The 14963-nt window shown below is 39.3% G+C and overlaps 1 protein-coding gene across 6 annotated transcripts in view; it reads left to right on the top strand.

Moving 5' to 3' along the window:
- Positions 1 to 6938: 6938 nt before the first annotated feature.
- col5a1 (procollagen, type V, alpha 1) overlaps positions 6939 to 14963 on the top strand; it is a 75281-nt gene continuing 67256 nt past the window's right edge. For all 6 annotated transcript variants that reach the window (XM_071528329.1, XM_071528334.1, XM_071528331.1 and 3 more), the window contains exon 1: positions 6939 to 7296. In XM_071528329.1, the coding sequence (XP_071384430.1) occupies positions 7197 to 7296 (100 nt within the window). In that variant the 5' untranslated portion in view covers positions 6939 to 7196. The remainder of the gene's footprint in view (positions 7297 to 14963) is intronic.

Here is a 14963-nt window from a genome sequence, read left to right as displayed (position 1 = left end):
AGCTCGGAGATGTTCTGCAGTGTGACTGGAGCAAAATTAGAGACCATCTAGTCTTACTCCATCAAGATGCATTGTAATCATCTAGTCGTGACTTCTAGGGGTTGCAACACTGGAAATCTGAGATCTGATGTTGTTGTTTTTTTATTTTCCATAAAAAAATATTGTCTAAAGTAAGGAGTCCTAAAGGAAGTGGAATAAAGAGACTCAACTCAGTGGTGCTGTTTCAACCATTTTTTGTTTTAAAAAACTGTTTGAAATATTCTTTTCCAGCAAATCCTGGGTTGGAGCAGGTGTTCAAGGCAATAATCCGACCAACATAAAAATGAAGTAATCTTTAAAACACAACATCACTGCTCCGTTTCAAATGACCGCTGTATTGAATTGCACAAAAACGACTCTTCGCCTATCAATCTCTCTACAATCTTTGCCTATAAAAACAATAGTATTGCACCTGTAATATGGTGCGATCCAGTTCAGACCTCTTGAAAGTTTCTCATGACATAGAGAGGCAACTTGTTTGCTCAGCGTCGCTCCTTAAAGCTTTGCAATTATGAGACCAGCCGCCTTCAACAGTGAGTGGAGAACATAACGAATCAGTCTTGTAAAAACACATGGGTATGAACTGTCTTCCGTAATTACAGCCACCACTACAAACAGCCGACAGGGCGGAGCTGGGCTCCCAGGGGTGGGGAAGGAGACATGGTTAGTTAATGCCTGAGACGACAGGCGACAAGTTTGGCACTTTTATTTATGTTACTATGCTCTACAGATTTAAATTAAGGGAGTGTTAGGTCTCACTGCTCACTGAGTAGCTTCCACACTGAGACAGAAGCACCGTGTTTGAACCCAAGCCCAGACAGACAATATGTGATACAGTAGTTTACCAAAGAAGAAAATTCTGCCTTTGAAATGAACTGTGGCAGGAAACTTTTTTTCAAAAGAGAAGACCAGTGTTTTTCACTAGTTGTTGCAACTTTCTTGTTGCTGTCTCTTATTGAACTGATTTGAAGTTACAATTCAGTACAGAGTTTGCAGATGTGTGCTCATATTTCATCTAGAAATCATCATGGTGACTAGTACAAGCTTTATCAAATGACCAACTGTGTTTGTTTTTCATTTCAGCTATGGTATAGTTATCTGTAGTTTGGAGAAACTTATATTATTTAAATATCAGACAGCTTTCTTTACATTCTTACCACAACCAGCAATCGGTCAGCCTACAAATTAGGTGATTAACAGCATTACAAACATTTGCACTTTCAAAAAACTAGGCAACAAAGTAACCATTATATAATTAACATCTACATCTAAACGTGTAAAAATAATTCAGTGTGTAATTTGCTCAGATGTTCCCCTCACCCTAAAAATGGAAACTTGCATAAAACTTGTATAGGCTTGCTTATTTTTTCTCAGATGTTGCTCCAGTGTTTAGGCTACACTCTTACTTCTCTTGTTCATCAGTCCCTCTGCACTCTGTGTCATTGTCTACTTTCCTTTTTGGCTTTACGGTTTATCTACTTAATTGAACAACAATCTAGTTCTGCTTTCAGTGGCAAACAAAAACTGGTGAAGATCAACAAAGTGGGATGTCACCTGACATTTTAGACTAAAGTCTTTGATGTTTCTAAAGCAAATTGAAACTTTTGTTTCATATTGACTGTGGCTTTGCAAGTTGTGACAAAACTGGATGGAAGACGCATAATTATAATTTTGGGTGAGCTGACTTTGTAACCAGGATGGATCAGGTGTGTGCCATAAAAATGTTGTGTTTACTTACGATTTGTCATAGGCTACAATGCAATTTTGGGGGTCTCACTGTTTCCACTAAGATGCCGAGTTTTAACTAGTGGTGAAAATTTAAAATATATATATATATATAATCTGCTGAATATTTAACTATCAATACCAACTCAAACTGTATCATTCCTGTTGCCCTCACTGGTTTAAACATCACCCCTCCAACAACTCACTGTGCCAGTTCTCAAAGATAGTGTCTGAAAAGAACATGGACAGCATCGACACATGGACACATGTTACAATGTGGGTCAGAAAAAACAGAGAAATTGAAGAAATTAGCAACTACTTCAATTACAAATTACAGGAGTCTTCTTTAAAAAGCTTCTTTTCTGTGCCGAAGGCATAATGAAATTTTTTTAAATGGGCCAAGCTTTAAGATGAAAATCTGCAATAGACGCTACCTTAACATTACCATATGATCATGAGTGATGATAACATCAATGAACTCACAGAAGCTAATACTTTGGAAAAGTGTAAGCAGATGTTCTGCATTTCTTAAATAGCACGAGCTGGATCAAGCATAGTCTTCTTAAATAAAAAAAAAATTTAAAAAAAGGTTGGCTTACAGCCTTACTAAACTCACGGGTCATGGGCAACACAAGAGTGTGCCACATGGGTTACATACCAAAACTATGTTTCCTATTAACCTCTTGTTGCTCTGAGAACTGAACAAATACAACCTCTGATATAAGCACAGTATAATCTTTGCCATCATGTAGGGTGAGGATCAGAGCAACAGTTCGCTGCAGTACATATGATAATGCCTTCTGATCCTACCTGCTTTGTACTCTTTGGCATATTTATGCACCTTGTACAAGGCCACACATGCATGGTTGCCTTTTCACGTTCAATTTACTTAATGCTCATTGATTGATTCATGCCTGGCATCAATATTTTTGGCCTGCTTTTCTGAATGAGAAGAAATCTGTTTGCCAGTCTTTCCAACACAACATGTTGAAGGAGAGATGAGCTGTAGCTGGGAGCATGAGCAGACAGGTGAGGCTGAGTCATTAAACACCACTGTGTTTTTCTTCTCTGATGACAGACACTGTTTTGTCATCCTCCCAAGTGTATATGTACTCTCCGATTTTTCCCTCTCTCTAGACGCAACAGTCAAGTCCTTCATGCTCAGAAGTTTCCTCGCAGCAAGCTTATGGGGCTTTGCCATGATAAAATCTGGCACAGAATGGAGTCACACATTGAGGAATGGAAAATATGGTGTCCTGCCATGGTGTATCATGCCAAACAGGCTGTAACAATGCATAGCAACACCAGTGTGCATCTGCCTCAAGAGGCAATGGGTTCATTTTCCCTCAGAGGTTCAGTTGCTTTCTTCAAAATTGTAATCAGTGATACCAAACAAAGATTGTTGTAGTGTTTACAACAGGTTTTAAAGTTAAATCTTAATAATCTAGTCGAGAATCAACAACATTTGATAGGAAGACAGTGCACATTTGTCCCTCAGATGGCAGTCTAAAGTAATTATGCGGTGATGTGATTTGAAAATATAAAACTGGGATCTGAGTCACATTTTCATTTTTTTTTTTCTTAAAGAGAAAGTCAGCTCTTGGGTTTCCCCTTTGCTGTTAGTGCATGTGCCTCCTTTGTATCCAGGACTTACCCTCTGCCAGAGAGCTCCCAAAACAGAGAGCACAACACACACACACACACACACACACGCACTGAAGGTGTATTTCAAATTCACACTCCTTTTGTCTCGCCAAGATCTGTGATCTGCCGTACAACATCCCACATTGTATAAAAATCTAATCTGTCTTTGGAACTGCCAGGAACTATTCAGTGCCAGGATCCACAATTTATCTGTTCTGTTGGTGCGCTGTATTTTGAATTTCCCGTCCTGGCTCTTTAAGAATCTATCATTAAAGTGAAACCGCAGCATCAACTCCATTCTGTAATTCACCTCCATCACAAGACTTCTTAGGAATGTTTTGACGTAGGGTCTGTGAGAAATTATTGGGTGTTTGGGAGATGATTGAAAATGTCTAAAAGGTAGGTTTGAATATGTGTAATTCAACTTGTACAAAGTTTATGACTTCTTGACAAATGAAATGCCTGCAGAGAATCTGAGGAAGAAGAAGGTGTACGGATCTGTTTGTTCCTGTGTAGTTTCTTGTCTTTCCTATAAAGATGACTTTCTAAAATCCACTCCATATTTCAAGATGCTACTGTTACATTAAAACCTTGTACATTTACTTTAGTTATATTTTTTTCTATTATTTTATTTCATATAATCCTTTATGTGGTTGGCCCATGAAATCCATTCAAAGCACTGTATTTTTCAATTCAAAATCACAAAAAGCTGTGCGAGATCGGCAAAGTGAGTCTTATATGATCGGGTCTATCTTTGCCATGGTGGTTACTCTGTTGTGACTATACTGAGCTAATTTTCTAGCAAGAACTTGGAATATCTCCACCCTGGCTTCGGTAACAGCCCCATCATCATAGTGTTACTTTTATGGTGCAGAACCAGAAGACTGATGGATTGAATTAGGTTCTCTCTGGCATTCTTACCCAGCCTGACACCAAGAAAAAGTGGATGGGGAAAAAAGGACAAGCAGAGGGGCTGAGGAGAGGGGGTATGGAGCTCTAAACAGAAACAATGAGGCACTAAATCACTATTACCCAAACTTAATGCCTCATCTGCTGTCTGACAGTAGCTTTGGGGAGAGACCTGTTCTGTCAGCAAGTCATCAATGGAAGCATAGCTGTGGTGGTGAATTGGTCCTCTACACATGGCAATATGTAGAGGACAAATAGGATAGGATAAAATAGGAGGATAAATATATGCATGGAGATCAATCATTAAGTTTTTGGTTGAGAAAAAATGTTAAGGGCACAAGTGAAAGCCTTGAGTAGGAGTAGTTGGAGACCCTGAGATTAGTGTGGTGTAGGCATAAAGCTGCCCTAAATGCAGGGCTTGGGCCATAATTTGCCTATAATGGTTAAGTGGTCAGGCAGTTTTGAAAGGTCAGTGCCTTCTTGCTGTGAATATCTTCTCCTTGATAAGAAAAAGTTTTTAATTTGATACCATTGAATCAAACATTTGGTCGCTTGTGTTTTTTGTTTTGTTTTGTTGCGATGCTATGTTGCGTTTGTACTGTGTCTGTACAGCATGGAGTCCAAAACAAATTTCCCTAAGGGGACAATAAAAGTATATCTTATCTTATCTTATCTTATCTTATCTTATCTTATCTTACATACTATGTGAGATGCTTTACAATTTGTGTATGCTTGCAACAAACTGTTGTGTATGCATGTGAGGACACGGATGACTTGAGGTAAGACTCTAACGGGGAGATGAAGGATAAAAAGAAAAAAAAGAAAATGCTTGATGTTCATCTTATTCAGCTTGGACATGTGTCTTTACCCAGTGCCATTGGGTATACGTGTGTGTGTGTGTGTGTGTGTGTGTGTGTGTGTGTGTGTTTGTGCGTGTGTGTCTGTGTGTGTGTGGGTTCATGCATATGTTCATACACATGTTTAGTGTGTGTGCATTGATGACAGTTGGCTGAAAGAGGATTTCAGGTGTATAGTCTTGTTCCTGCCTGAATGCTCCTGTCTGTCAGTGGAGGAAGCCCCTCGCTCGGCCCTGTCTGTCTGGGTGTTAGAGGCCTGTATAAATGCCTTTTTGATACTTGGATAGTGGTGCAAGACAAGTCTTTGATCCAGATGCCAGCCATGAAGTCAGTCTCAAATTCTTACTGTGAGTGGGGCAATCTTTATTCCCCATGGTGCTTTTACTGTATTCAAGACAATTCTTACTAATCAGAAAATAATTATATAGTAGGCTAAAGTTGATTTCCTTGATAACTGTTGTCAGTTGTGCAAAATAAGCCAGCATTGCACATCTGAGGTATTTGACATTGGCTTTGGTACCTCTGTACCAACTTCAGTGTGACCTCTGAGCGTCCACTTTCAAACTCACATCCCCCACGCATTGCAGAATGTGACACAGTGTCAGGTGTGGCCACCATTGAGATCCCTCTCCTCCACTGTGCTGTCTGTTTACTGTGTTTACAAACCAACTTTTACTGGGCAATTAATGGAAGACTGCCCCCCACTGGCTCACACATATGACAGCTTACAAAGGGCAGCTGCATTTTTGGCCATTCTTGGCACTGCAACAGCAACAGCAACACGGAGGCGTCTGAAGCCACTGTGTCCAGAAACAAATCAGAATCAAATTTAAAAGTTGTAGGCCTATAGCAATTAGTTTCCATGATAAAGTCACATATATGCTTTTCCATTCACCATTGTGACTATTGCCCAGCTATTCAAGCAAAACACACAAATTTATACAGTAAATATATACACATATATTTAGATTACATTGTTAATGTCATCTCACATTTGACTTAATCACAGCCTACATGTGATAAAATGATTATTGGTTCAACAATGGCAGCCAGTAATAGAATTGTAGGCTAATAGAACCAACTGATCAATAAAACAGTGACAGAACTGGTCGATCAATTAGCCTTGCGGTTGTTGTTTAGTGTTTGGTGTTGATAGTTATTGCTTTTTTAATTTCCTTAATTTCACAATAAAAGCTGTACCTGCTGTAATGTCAGAGGATCTTCACCTCTCTGTCAAGGATGCCAGTGGCTTGGCTTTTAATGCAGGGCTTATTCTATTATTCAATAGCCTACATCAACATCTTAGTCTTTTGTTACCAAATATCTACAGTGCATTTACTCATGTTCATATTACTGTGATGTGATATTTTCTGTCCTCCTATAGTACTAAAATATTATACATATTATACAACAAAGTCATGCAAATGAAGTTGCATGACTTTGTTCATTAGGCTACGTGTTTCATAAGTGGCTCTGGCACTCTCTTATAGAAATAGATAGATTAGAATAGATGCTGTATGGAAGGGAGCAACAGATTTAGAGCGCAGTGAATGTAGGCGTGAAACTTTCCCTCAACTTTTCCTCCCTCCCCCGGCCCAATAACAGGGCTGGCTCTTTTATATGGACTCCTCTGATTTGCCCATCTCTCCTGTCCGCAGAGTGAGTGACAGCCAGGGGGGAAGACTTTTTTTCTTGCCCCGTTGGACGTGTAGGGGCTCTACGTGACGAGTGAAAGAGGGGGCAACACTTCTGATCGGAGGCTCGGCGGTGCAGGATAGTTCAGACGAGCAGAAGAGTGGAGAAGACGAGTGCGGGAGAGAGGGTGTCCCACCGTCACCTAGCTGGAGGAACCCACACTAAAAACTTATGGCTGCTTGAGAAATAACGATACATCCCCCCCCCCTTTCTCTTTCTCTTGGACTTTTGGCTTTAAGTTCTGTCCTGATCAGAAGTTGCTGCAAGTCCAATTAGTTGCTCTCAGTTGAAAAGTTAATCCACTTGCCGTGGACGTCTCTGGCGGTCATGGATACCCATATAAGATGGAAAGTAAAACGGAGGATAAGGGACGCCCAAATCACTATAGCGGTGATTTTGCTTTTCGTCACATCGCAAGCAAGTTCAGGTAAGATGCAGTTCAGATGATCACTTTCTGGACGCGGTTTGTCGCAGCTGGGCGCGTTTGGATCACACTGGAAAGTTTCCCTTTGGAATAGAGTTGATGTCCGCCACTCCTCCTAAACTCATCTCGGTGCCTTCATTGGTGCCTTAAATGCCGTGAATAGTTTCATGAACAATATGGTCAGTCCGACACTATGGGACTTGTCAAAATGTCAAAAAGACTGGATCTATGTGGCTCTCTGAGTCACAGCGTTTTCTTTGGAGATGCAATCAAAGTCTGATATTTTGGCATTGGCGACTTATTCTGTCGACATGATATTATCTGGTTTTGGTGAAATTGGTTTGCACTGTAATTGTAGGCTACTTAAGCTCCCAAACGTCTGTTTAATCAAACTTGTGGCAACTTCTATAGTGCCCATGTGTTGAGCATAAACAGTAAGAGCCATTTGGCATCTAGATGCAGGCCTAAACACATAATCTAAAAGTCTTGTAGTGGCAAATCTAATTATCTGATTATCATATAGATCAGTACTGGGATGACCACATTTAATTGATAGCATATCACGCTAATTAATGTCCCTACATTTATAGCACATAACATAATTTATTGATTTTTTTTCTCGCTAATTCAGTGCCATGCCAGGCTGCACAGGCTATTTACAACCTTAGATTTTATTTGCAAAAGATATCACATATGAAAAGACTGCAAGACTTCATCTTTCAGATGTAGACTAGGTCCACTGTTGATTCGCCTTTTGCACATCTCTCCATGTGTTGCAATGTAACTTAGTCTTTGCTCTGGAAAAGTTCAGGAAAGTTCAAAGAGTTTTTTTTGTTTTTTTTTTACATATATGGGAAGGATGAGCATAATGTTCAGAGGGCGTGGCCCTAGTTCGTCTGAAGTGGTAGGGTGGAGCCGCCTAAGGGAGACAGACATCAGGACACACAATTCCCAAAGCTCTATGTAAAAGTTGAAACACCCACAGTGTTTTACCGATTGCATTAAACAAAGCTTCACACGCTTCTCAGTGACAATTTAATATGTCTTAAATGTGAATTTGCCATTCTAACTTGATAATATCAACTAAAACTGATATCCAAGATGTTTGATATATGATTTCTCCTCCATATTCTTCATCATTTTTCATTATCATGAGACACTTTTGCATGGGGCTGTTGTGTCCCTTGGAAGTTTAGAGGTCGTGGACAGACACAGTGTCGGGGCAGTGGGGCTCGGGTCTGGCCTACATGTATTATTAGCACCTTGAGACTGCCATGCATGGTAGGTGGTCTGCTGTTTGCTGTGTCACAGCCCTTCAAGGTAAACAGATGGCCTGCTCTGTCTGCAAACCTTCATGGTCAGTTAGAAGGTCTCTGAATTGAGCTGGAATGTAGGTCTGAATGAGAATGTGATCGCTAAGGTGTCTGACTGAGCCAGATGCTCAATTCAAACCTAAATCCACCGATTTATGATTAATGAGACAACGTTATAGGCTATCAAAGATTAGATGCAATTTCAAAGTGGTTTTAAATGCTCATATGGGCTATTAGGCATATAAAGTAATTTCCCATTGCAGCTTGTGTATTTTCATGTTGTATAACCACTGGTTATTAATTGAACCCAGCTTCGGTCACTGTATAAGGGTTGGATCCAGATCCGGTTTATTTCAGATGATAGAGGAGTTGGACTGGAGTTATAGTCAGACTTTAGAGAACATGGGGTTGAATCCACTTGGATGCTGCTGGCTGGATTTAATCGGCTCTTAAAAACCGACAGAAAGCAACCAAGAGTCTTGTAAGTGATCCACTAGGGTCCTGCTGCACTTCCTGAAACTTGACACTTGACAAATGCAGCATGAGAATACTTTATGGCTTGACTGTTCGCAACATGGTTACTACATAGCGCAGCCTTTGTTTATGCCAGCTATCTTTTTTTTTAAACTTCCAAATTTCAGATTTTAAACGCATATTTATTTTCATTCATTCTTTTCTCAATAAACAGTCAACAATTAAATCACAAGACCTAATCCTTTTTTTAGAGTTTCAGATTCAGAACGTGTAATATTTCCAGTAATGCTGAGTTGACGCTTTGCATGTGAAAGCTCTACCCCGTCAAGACAGACAAACTATACGATTATGTGGTCATTAGACATAATTAGGCAGCTTGTCAGCAGTAAAGGATGCATCTTGACCCAAACCAGATGACCTGTTAGCCGCAGGGCTGAGAGAGCCTCGATGTACGTTCATCTCAAGGCATGCAGAGTTAATCTGGGCCAAAGGAACCAGTCTCTACCTAGTGGGCTCTCATAAAAGTACAGTTCACAGTATAAATTGCTTTACAGGTGTGTTTTGTAGCCATATGAATAAGTTGTTCTATTTAGCAACTAATTTATTTAAGCAGTTACTTAACTGATCTAAAAATATACCATGAACAAAAAGATTGAAATATTATTATACATGCTATACCCATATGTACTATTGATCCAACACCTATAGGTAACAAGTATACTTACTATTTAAATGACATGCTATATTCATAACCTATTCACTTAACATTTTATATTGAATAAAATGTTCATAAAGAAAGTAGATTCTATGAAATTGTATGTTTTTTACATAATGATTACATGGAAATGAAAACAACTGAGTTTAGGCATTTATGATAATGCACAACTGACTACAGATACAAAGTCATAGTGCAATATTTTCACTGCAGAGTTTATAGAATTGATGTCACATCTTTGCATTTAGCTGTAATCACCCTTATATTGATGTTCATGAGCTCGGCATGTTCACTCATTGCGTTGTGCACTTGCCTTCTTCTAGATAATGGAAAAGCAGAAACATAAGTAGCTGTTTGTCTATTGTCTGTAATCATTTAATGATAATTACATGCCTATTATGCAGAAATGTTTGTGGTAAATTCCTGCGTCTTAGTTTCCTTCCATCTAAACAGTCTCCACAAAGAGTTTACAAAATCCTCAGAGCAAGACAAACATTTTCAATTACACAGGGTTTTTGCTGTGCTGAGCCTCACAAAGGCAAGCATGTGAAAATGGTGACATCAAAGTTCAATTCAACTGGCTGGCTACTGGCTGTCTTAGGTGTAATAGTAACATATTTGAAGATGGGATCAGCTGTATGTTTTGAAATATTGAGACATGTATTTCAGGTGACAGCTTTTCTCTCAAAATGGATGTATAGGATATTATAATGAAGAAGCTCAGTTGTTTGCACATTAGATGTTTCAAGTGAACAGCAACTTGAGGTCAGACAGGATCAGCATACTGAATATAAGTCAAGCTCCTGTTATTCTGGGTAGTTTACCTTCCCTTTGGATTAATGAGGATACCTTGCTTTAAACCAAGGTGAAAGGTGGTAATAACAGAAAGCCAATAAGGCGGAGATGTCAAGAATGGGAGGAGGGGTCAGAGTTCAAAGGGTGAAGGTCATGACTTTCAGATTGCCACTGCTGTCAGGTTTACAGTTTCATTGCCTGAAGAAAGGAATTCTTGTTGTAGGATCAAAGTCGTTGAACCTCCAGTGCTCCTGGGTTCGCAAACTCTTCGGACTTGTGGAGGTCAGAGAAAGAAAAATGAAGTGCATCATGGGAATATGTTTTCGGTCAAGGCTGCATGTGTTGCTTTTTATGAATAAAATCTCTGCAAAGTTTCACATTGGAACTCTGTACCAATGTTCCCAGACAATCCCATTGACAACTTTAGCCTAAGTGAAAGTGAGGATGAAGAATTAGAAGTGAAAACAACAATGTAGGTAATGAAGGTCACTGTGTCTTTCTAGTTTCCAGCAACTGACTTCAGGATCAGGATTTCAGATGTCTGAATGACAAAACACTCATTTAAAAGCAGTATAATTCCAGGACCTCCTAGTGTGAGGTCTTAGTTTGTTGTCTAGGCTGTTATATGACCAACATGCCTGGTGTGGACCGACTCAGGGTTCCTCTCCAAAAGGTTTCCTTTGTGTTTCTACTGAGTAGTGTTTTGTACTTAGTTCCATAATCAATGGAGCCTTTTCACAAAGCTTTAAAATTTTGTTTTGGCTTTTTTCACTGTGGTTTGTTATCATTAATTAAGTAAAAGGTTTTTAGATTGTCTACGTCAATAAGAGACATTCCCCTAGGACTAGAACCTACTTGTCAAACTACTTTATTCATCAAAAATACTGAAATAACATTCTTTGAATACCTTGTGCAAATGAAAACAAGGATGGATTTGGGCCAAAGCCACTCATAGTAAAAAACTACCGTGCTGTATGGACCAACGGATATGGTAAGGAATCAGGAAATTTGATTGATGAATCGAGATTTATGCTATATTTTAGGAATTGGTATTTGTTTTTATCCGTATGTTCTTTAAAAGGGGATAATAAGAAAAGGCCTTGCTGTTTCACTGTGCTCATTCACATCTGGATCCGATAAGTTCCATTGTGCTGTCTGCTTAGCTCTCCAAAAAAGGCAGAAAAAATGTGTTCCAGATGTTTTCATCCCATTCCTGGTGGAACACGGACCTATGAAAAAAAATACTGTTCATTTTTCAAAAGAAAAATACACCATTCTGTGCTAGTTTTAAAGAATATTTCTGGTCAAAAAACATCTGCACCCCCATAGGTGGGTTTTGTCAAGATTATAGCAATGCCTCACATTTCAGGCAGGTTTGCACATACTCATCCAGGGTCATTAAAAGGTTCTTTTTGTTTAAGCAGGCCAACTTTATGACAGGGTTAAAGGTTGAGTACAGCTGGTCCGCAGCTGTTTTTCATTTACAATCCCTTTATATCTGAACAACTCTTCAAAGGACAGTTATATAGATCAGCGCAACATTTTGCATTCTGTCACAAGTCAAAAAGTTCTTTAGGAAGCCATTAAATCCCATAGGAATGATGGAATCTGTATAGTGTAGAATCAAACACAAACTGTATAAATCCCTGTATTTACAGGACACCAACAGTCCTTTAGTCCTATATTCAGGCCCTATATAACTACGGTCTTTTTCATAAAGTTAATGCCACACCTGTATATGTGATGGAATGAAAGGATGAGGATATAATTGTTGCAGCCTTTTTTTTTTTTTTTCACTGGCCATAAATGTTTTTGTTCCAAGGTCTGGGAATAATCTTAACCTCCCAAACTGACTTGGCTAGCTCTTGGTGAGAGGCAGACACCAAATATGCCTTTGCATTATAATCAAGCAACAACGCAATAATGAGGCAGTTGAAATGAAGAAAGATTGCTATCACTTGCTCCCATCATTAATCTTTGCTATTCTGTACTGAGGAAGCCAGACATGTAGCTTAAGCTGTAGTTTTTCAGTAGGTTATTTCTTACTCACCTTAAAGTGGGAATCCTAAGGTTTTGTTCAACCCAATCAGATAAGTGGTGTGAAAAGGCGGTTTCTTGTGTGTGTGGCTATCGCCATGGTGCCGAGGAAGGAATCTGAGCTAGCTGGACTGTGGAGAGAGGCAGTGACCCTGCAACTGCATGTGCCACTTCAGCCTGTAAATGCAGGCATTGTGGAAAGGACTCTGTAAATCAGCTCTAATGCCTGATAACAAGATGGGTGATAAAAAAAATATGCAGGGCAAGTCTTTGACCCGGTGTCAGAGTTAAGGAGATCCTTTGTGTGACACACATAGCACTTTTTTTTTGCCATGTTCTAGACAGTAAGATGTCTATTCCTTTCCAGACACATTAAGGGTCAAATAATAGGGCCGATTTTAACTTCTCCCTGTGCTCTGTGCTCGTGACACATTGTGCCTGATTTGAAGCCAGTTACAGTGGGTTTTCTCCAAAGGTATTGAACATGAGATTGTTGCTTGGCCATGGCTAGTGTCTGCTGTTGGAAAAAGACACAGACAAAGATGGATCAGATCATTTAAATTCCAAGTTGCAAGCGAGAGAGATGAGGTGTTCTCCGCTCACTGACAGACAAAAGGGAACAAAGTGGAGGCAGTGATGTCTGAACTTTCAACACAAAATTTTGTAAAGTTGGATTGTGCCACTGATGCGGTATCTCATGCCATAACTCTCACTTGTGTCTTTGATTTTTTAACAGTATGCTTTGTTACAGCATGTGGTCTATGGCAAGGTGAAAGTAGCTCTGGTCCAGAGTCAGAGGCGGAGTATTCACTTCAGCTGGGAAACAGTACTTTTCTCTGTAATGGGGTATTATAATCATTGAGCATGGAAAGCAATGTATGACTCATCCTTTCCAACCCCAGTCCCCCTTCCCCAGTCCTAGCCTCGCCGCAGCCTGGGCAGTAGAATACTGAGTGTAAGCATTTTTTTTCCTAGTAGGGGAAATAGAGAGATTTCTGGTTTCTCCAGAAACTTCACTGTAGTCAGAAGTATTCTATTTTTACTTTATTAGGTGATAAAATGCGTAAGAGTTGTAATGGAAAGGCCGCATAAAAGTGAGACACACAGCCAGCATGTGCTTATTCAGCAGTATTTTGTAATTAAGCTTAATTAATTATGTTATGTGACAATCAGGGACCAAGCTAGTGTTTGATCACAAAAAACATATTCTATAAGTAATGAAGCAAACTGAAGGAAATTAGTTATACAAAGTAGTAGTAGTATCTTTGAGAAATATCTGGATTGTGCATCTGGAGTGTTTTTTTTTGTTTTTTTTTCATTTTACAAATACATTTCACTTACTTAAGACTTGAGGCATGAAGTCCATGGTTGATTTTGATGAGTCATGGTAATAAGTACATTCTCTCACAGTTTCCATTCACCCACAAGGCTGCAATTGCTGGAGAATGGCATTAGTTAAGGTGTCAATAAGAGATGAAGTGATGGTTGGCTTGGCTGTCACTGCAAGACATGCAGATCAGTTGGCACTACATGAGTTGAATATGATTATAGCAAACTTTCCTTTCCCCTGGCTGCAGCTACACTGAAATTTATTATTACTATCACAAGAACAATGATTGATAGTCTAAGTGTTCACATTCCCTCCATCATTTTCTTTCCACACCTCTTTTTAACTCTCTCGTTACCTTTTTCATCTGCTCTCTCTCTCTCTCTCTCTCTCCTATTCTTTCATTATCTTTCATTCTCTTTTAGACATGGTTGCCATGACAGTCTATGCATCTTGAAATGCTCCTTTTGATGTATGACTTACATTTTGTCTCATAACACTTTCAATATACAGTAATAATGTCGACAACATTACTTGATTTCAGTAGGGCAATATAATTCCCTCAGAACCAGAAAAAAGAGCCTTGCAAATCATATTTTCGTAGAGCTCGATTTTAGTTTATACTTGCTGCTGGTGAAATTGGTGCCAACATATTGATTAAGTGGGCCAGTCACAACATTGCTTTGCAGATGTTTTTTTTGTTTTGGGTCATTGAGTTCACTGATGATGACATGGAAATGAGATGTTCTGTCTGAAAATGGCGGTATTAGTTTGGTTTTTACCATGCCTTTGTAAGAAAACATGATTTCCATCATTTCCTATAATGTGCCACTGCAGGGACCAACAAGACTGTTGAGATGCTTAAGTGTGACCGTTTGTAAATGTTGGAATGTCCTTAACAAAGTTGAAAGTTTAATTCTAGTACAGGTTTTTTTATTTAATAGCTTTAGTTACCTGATCATTACTCAGTCTCAGTGTGTATTGGTATTGGCGTAATGGTCATCTGTCT

The sequence above is a fragment of the Centroberyx affinis genome, unplaced genomic scaffold (assembly GCF_046629955.1).
Source record: "Centroberyx affinis isolate AG114_WGS23_722 - 3 ecotype Tasmania unplaced genomic scaffold, CSIRO-AGI_Caff_v1 ptg001662l_1, whole genome shotgun sequence".
In the NCBI taxonomy this organism is placed as follows: Eukaryota; Metazoa; Chordata; class Actinopteri; order Beryciformes; family Berycidae; genus Centroberyx; species Centroberyx affinis.
This window is presented reverse-complemented; position numbering and strand designations above follow the sequence as displayed.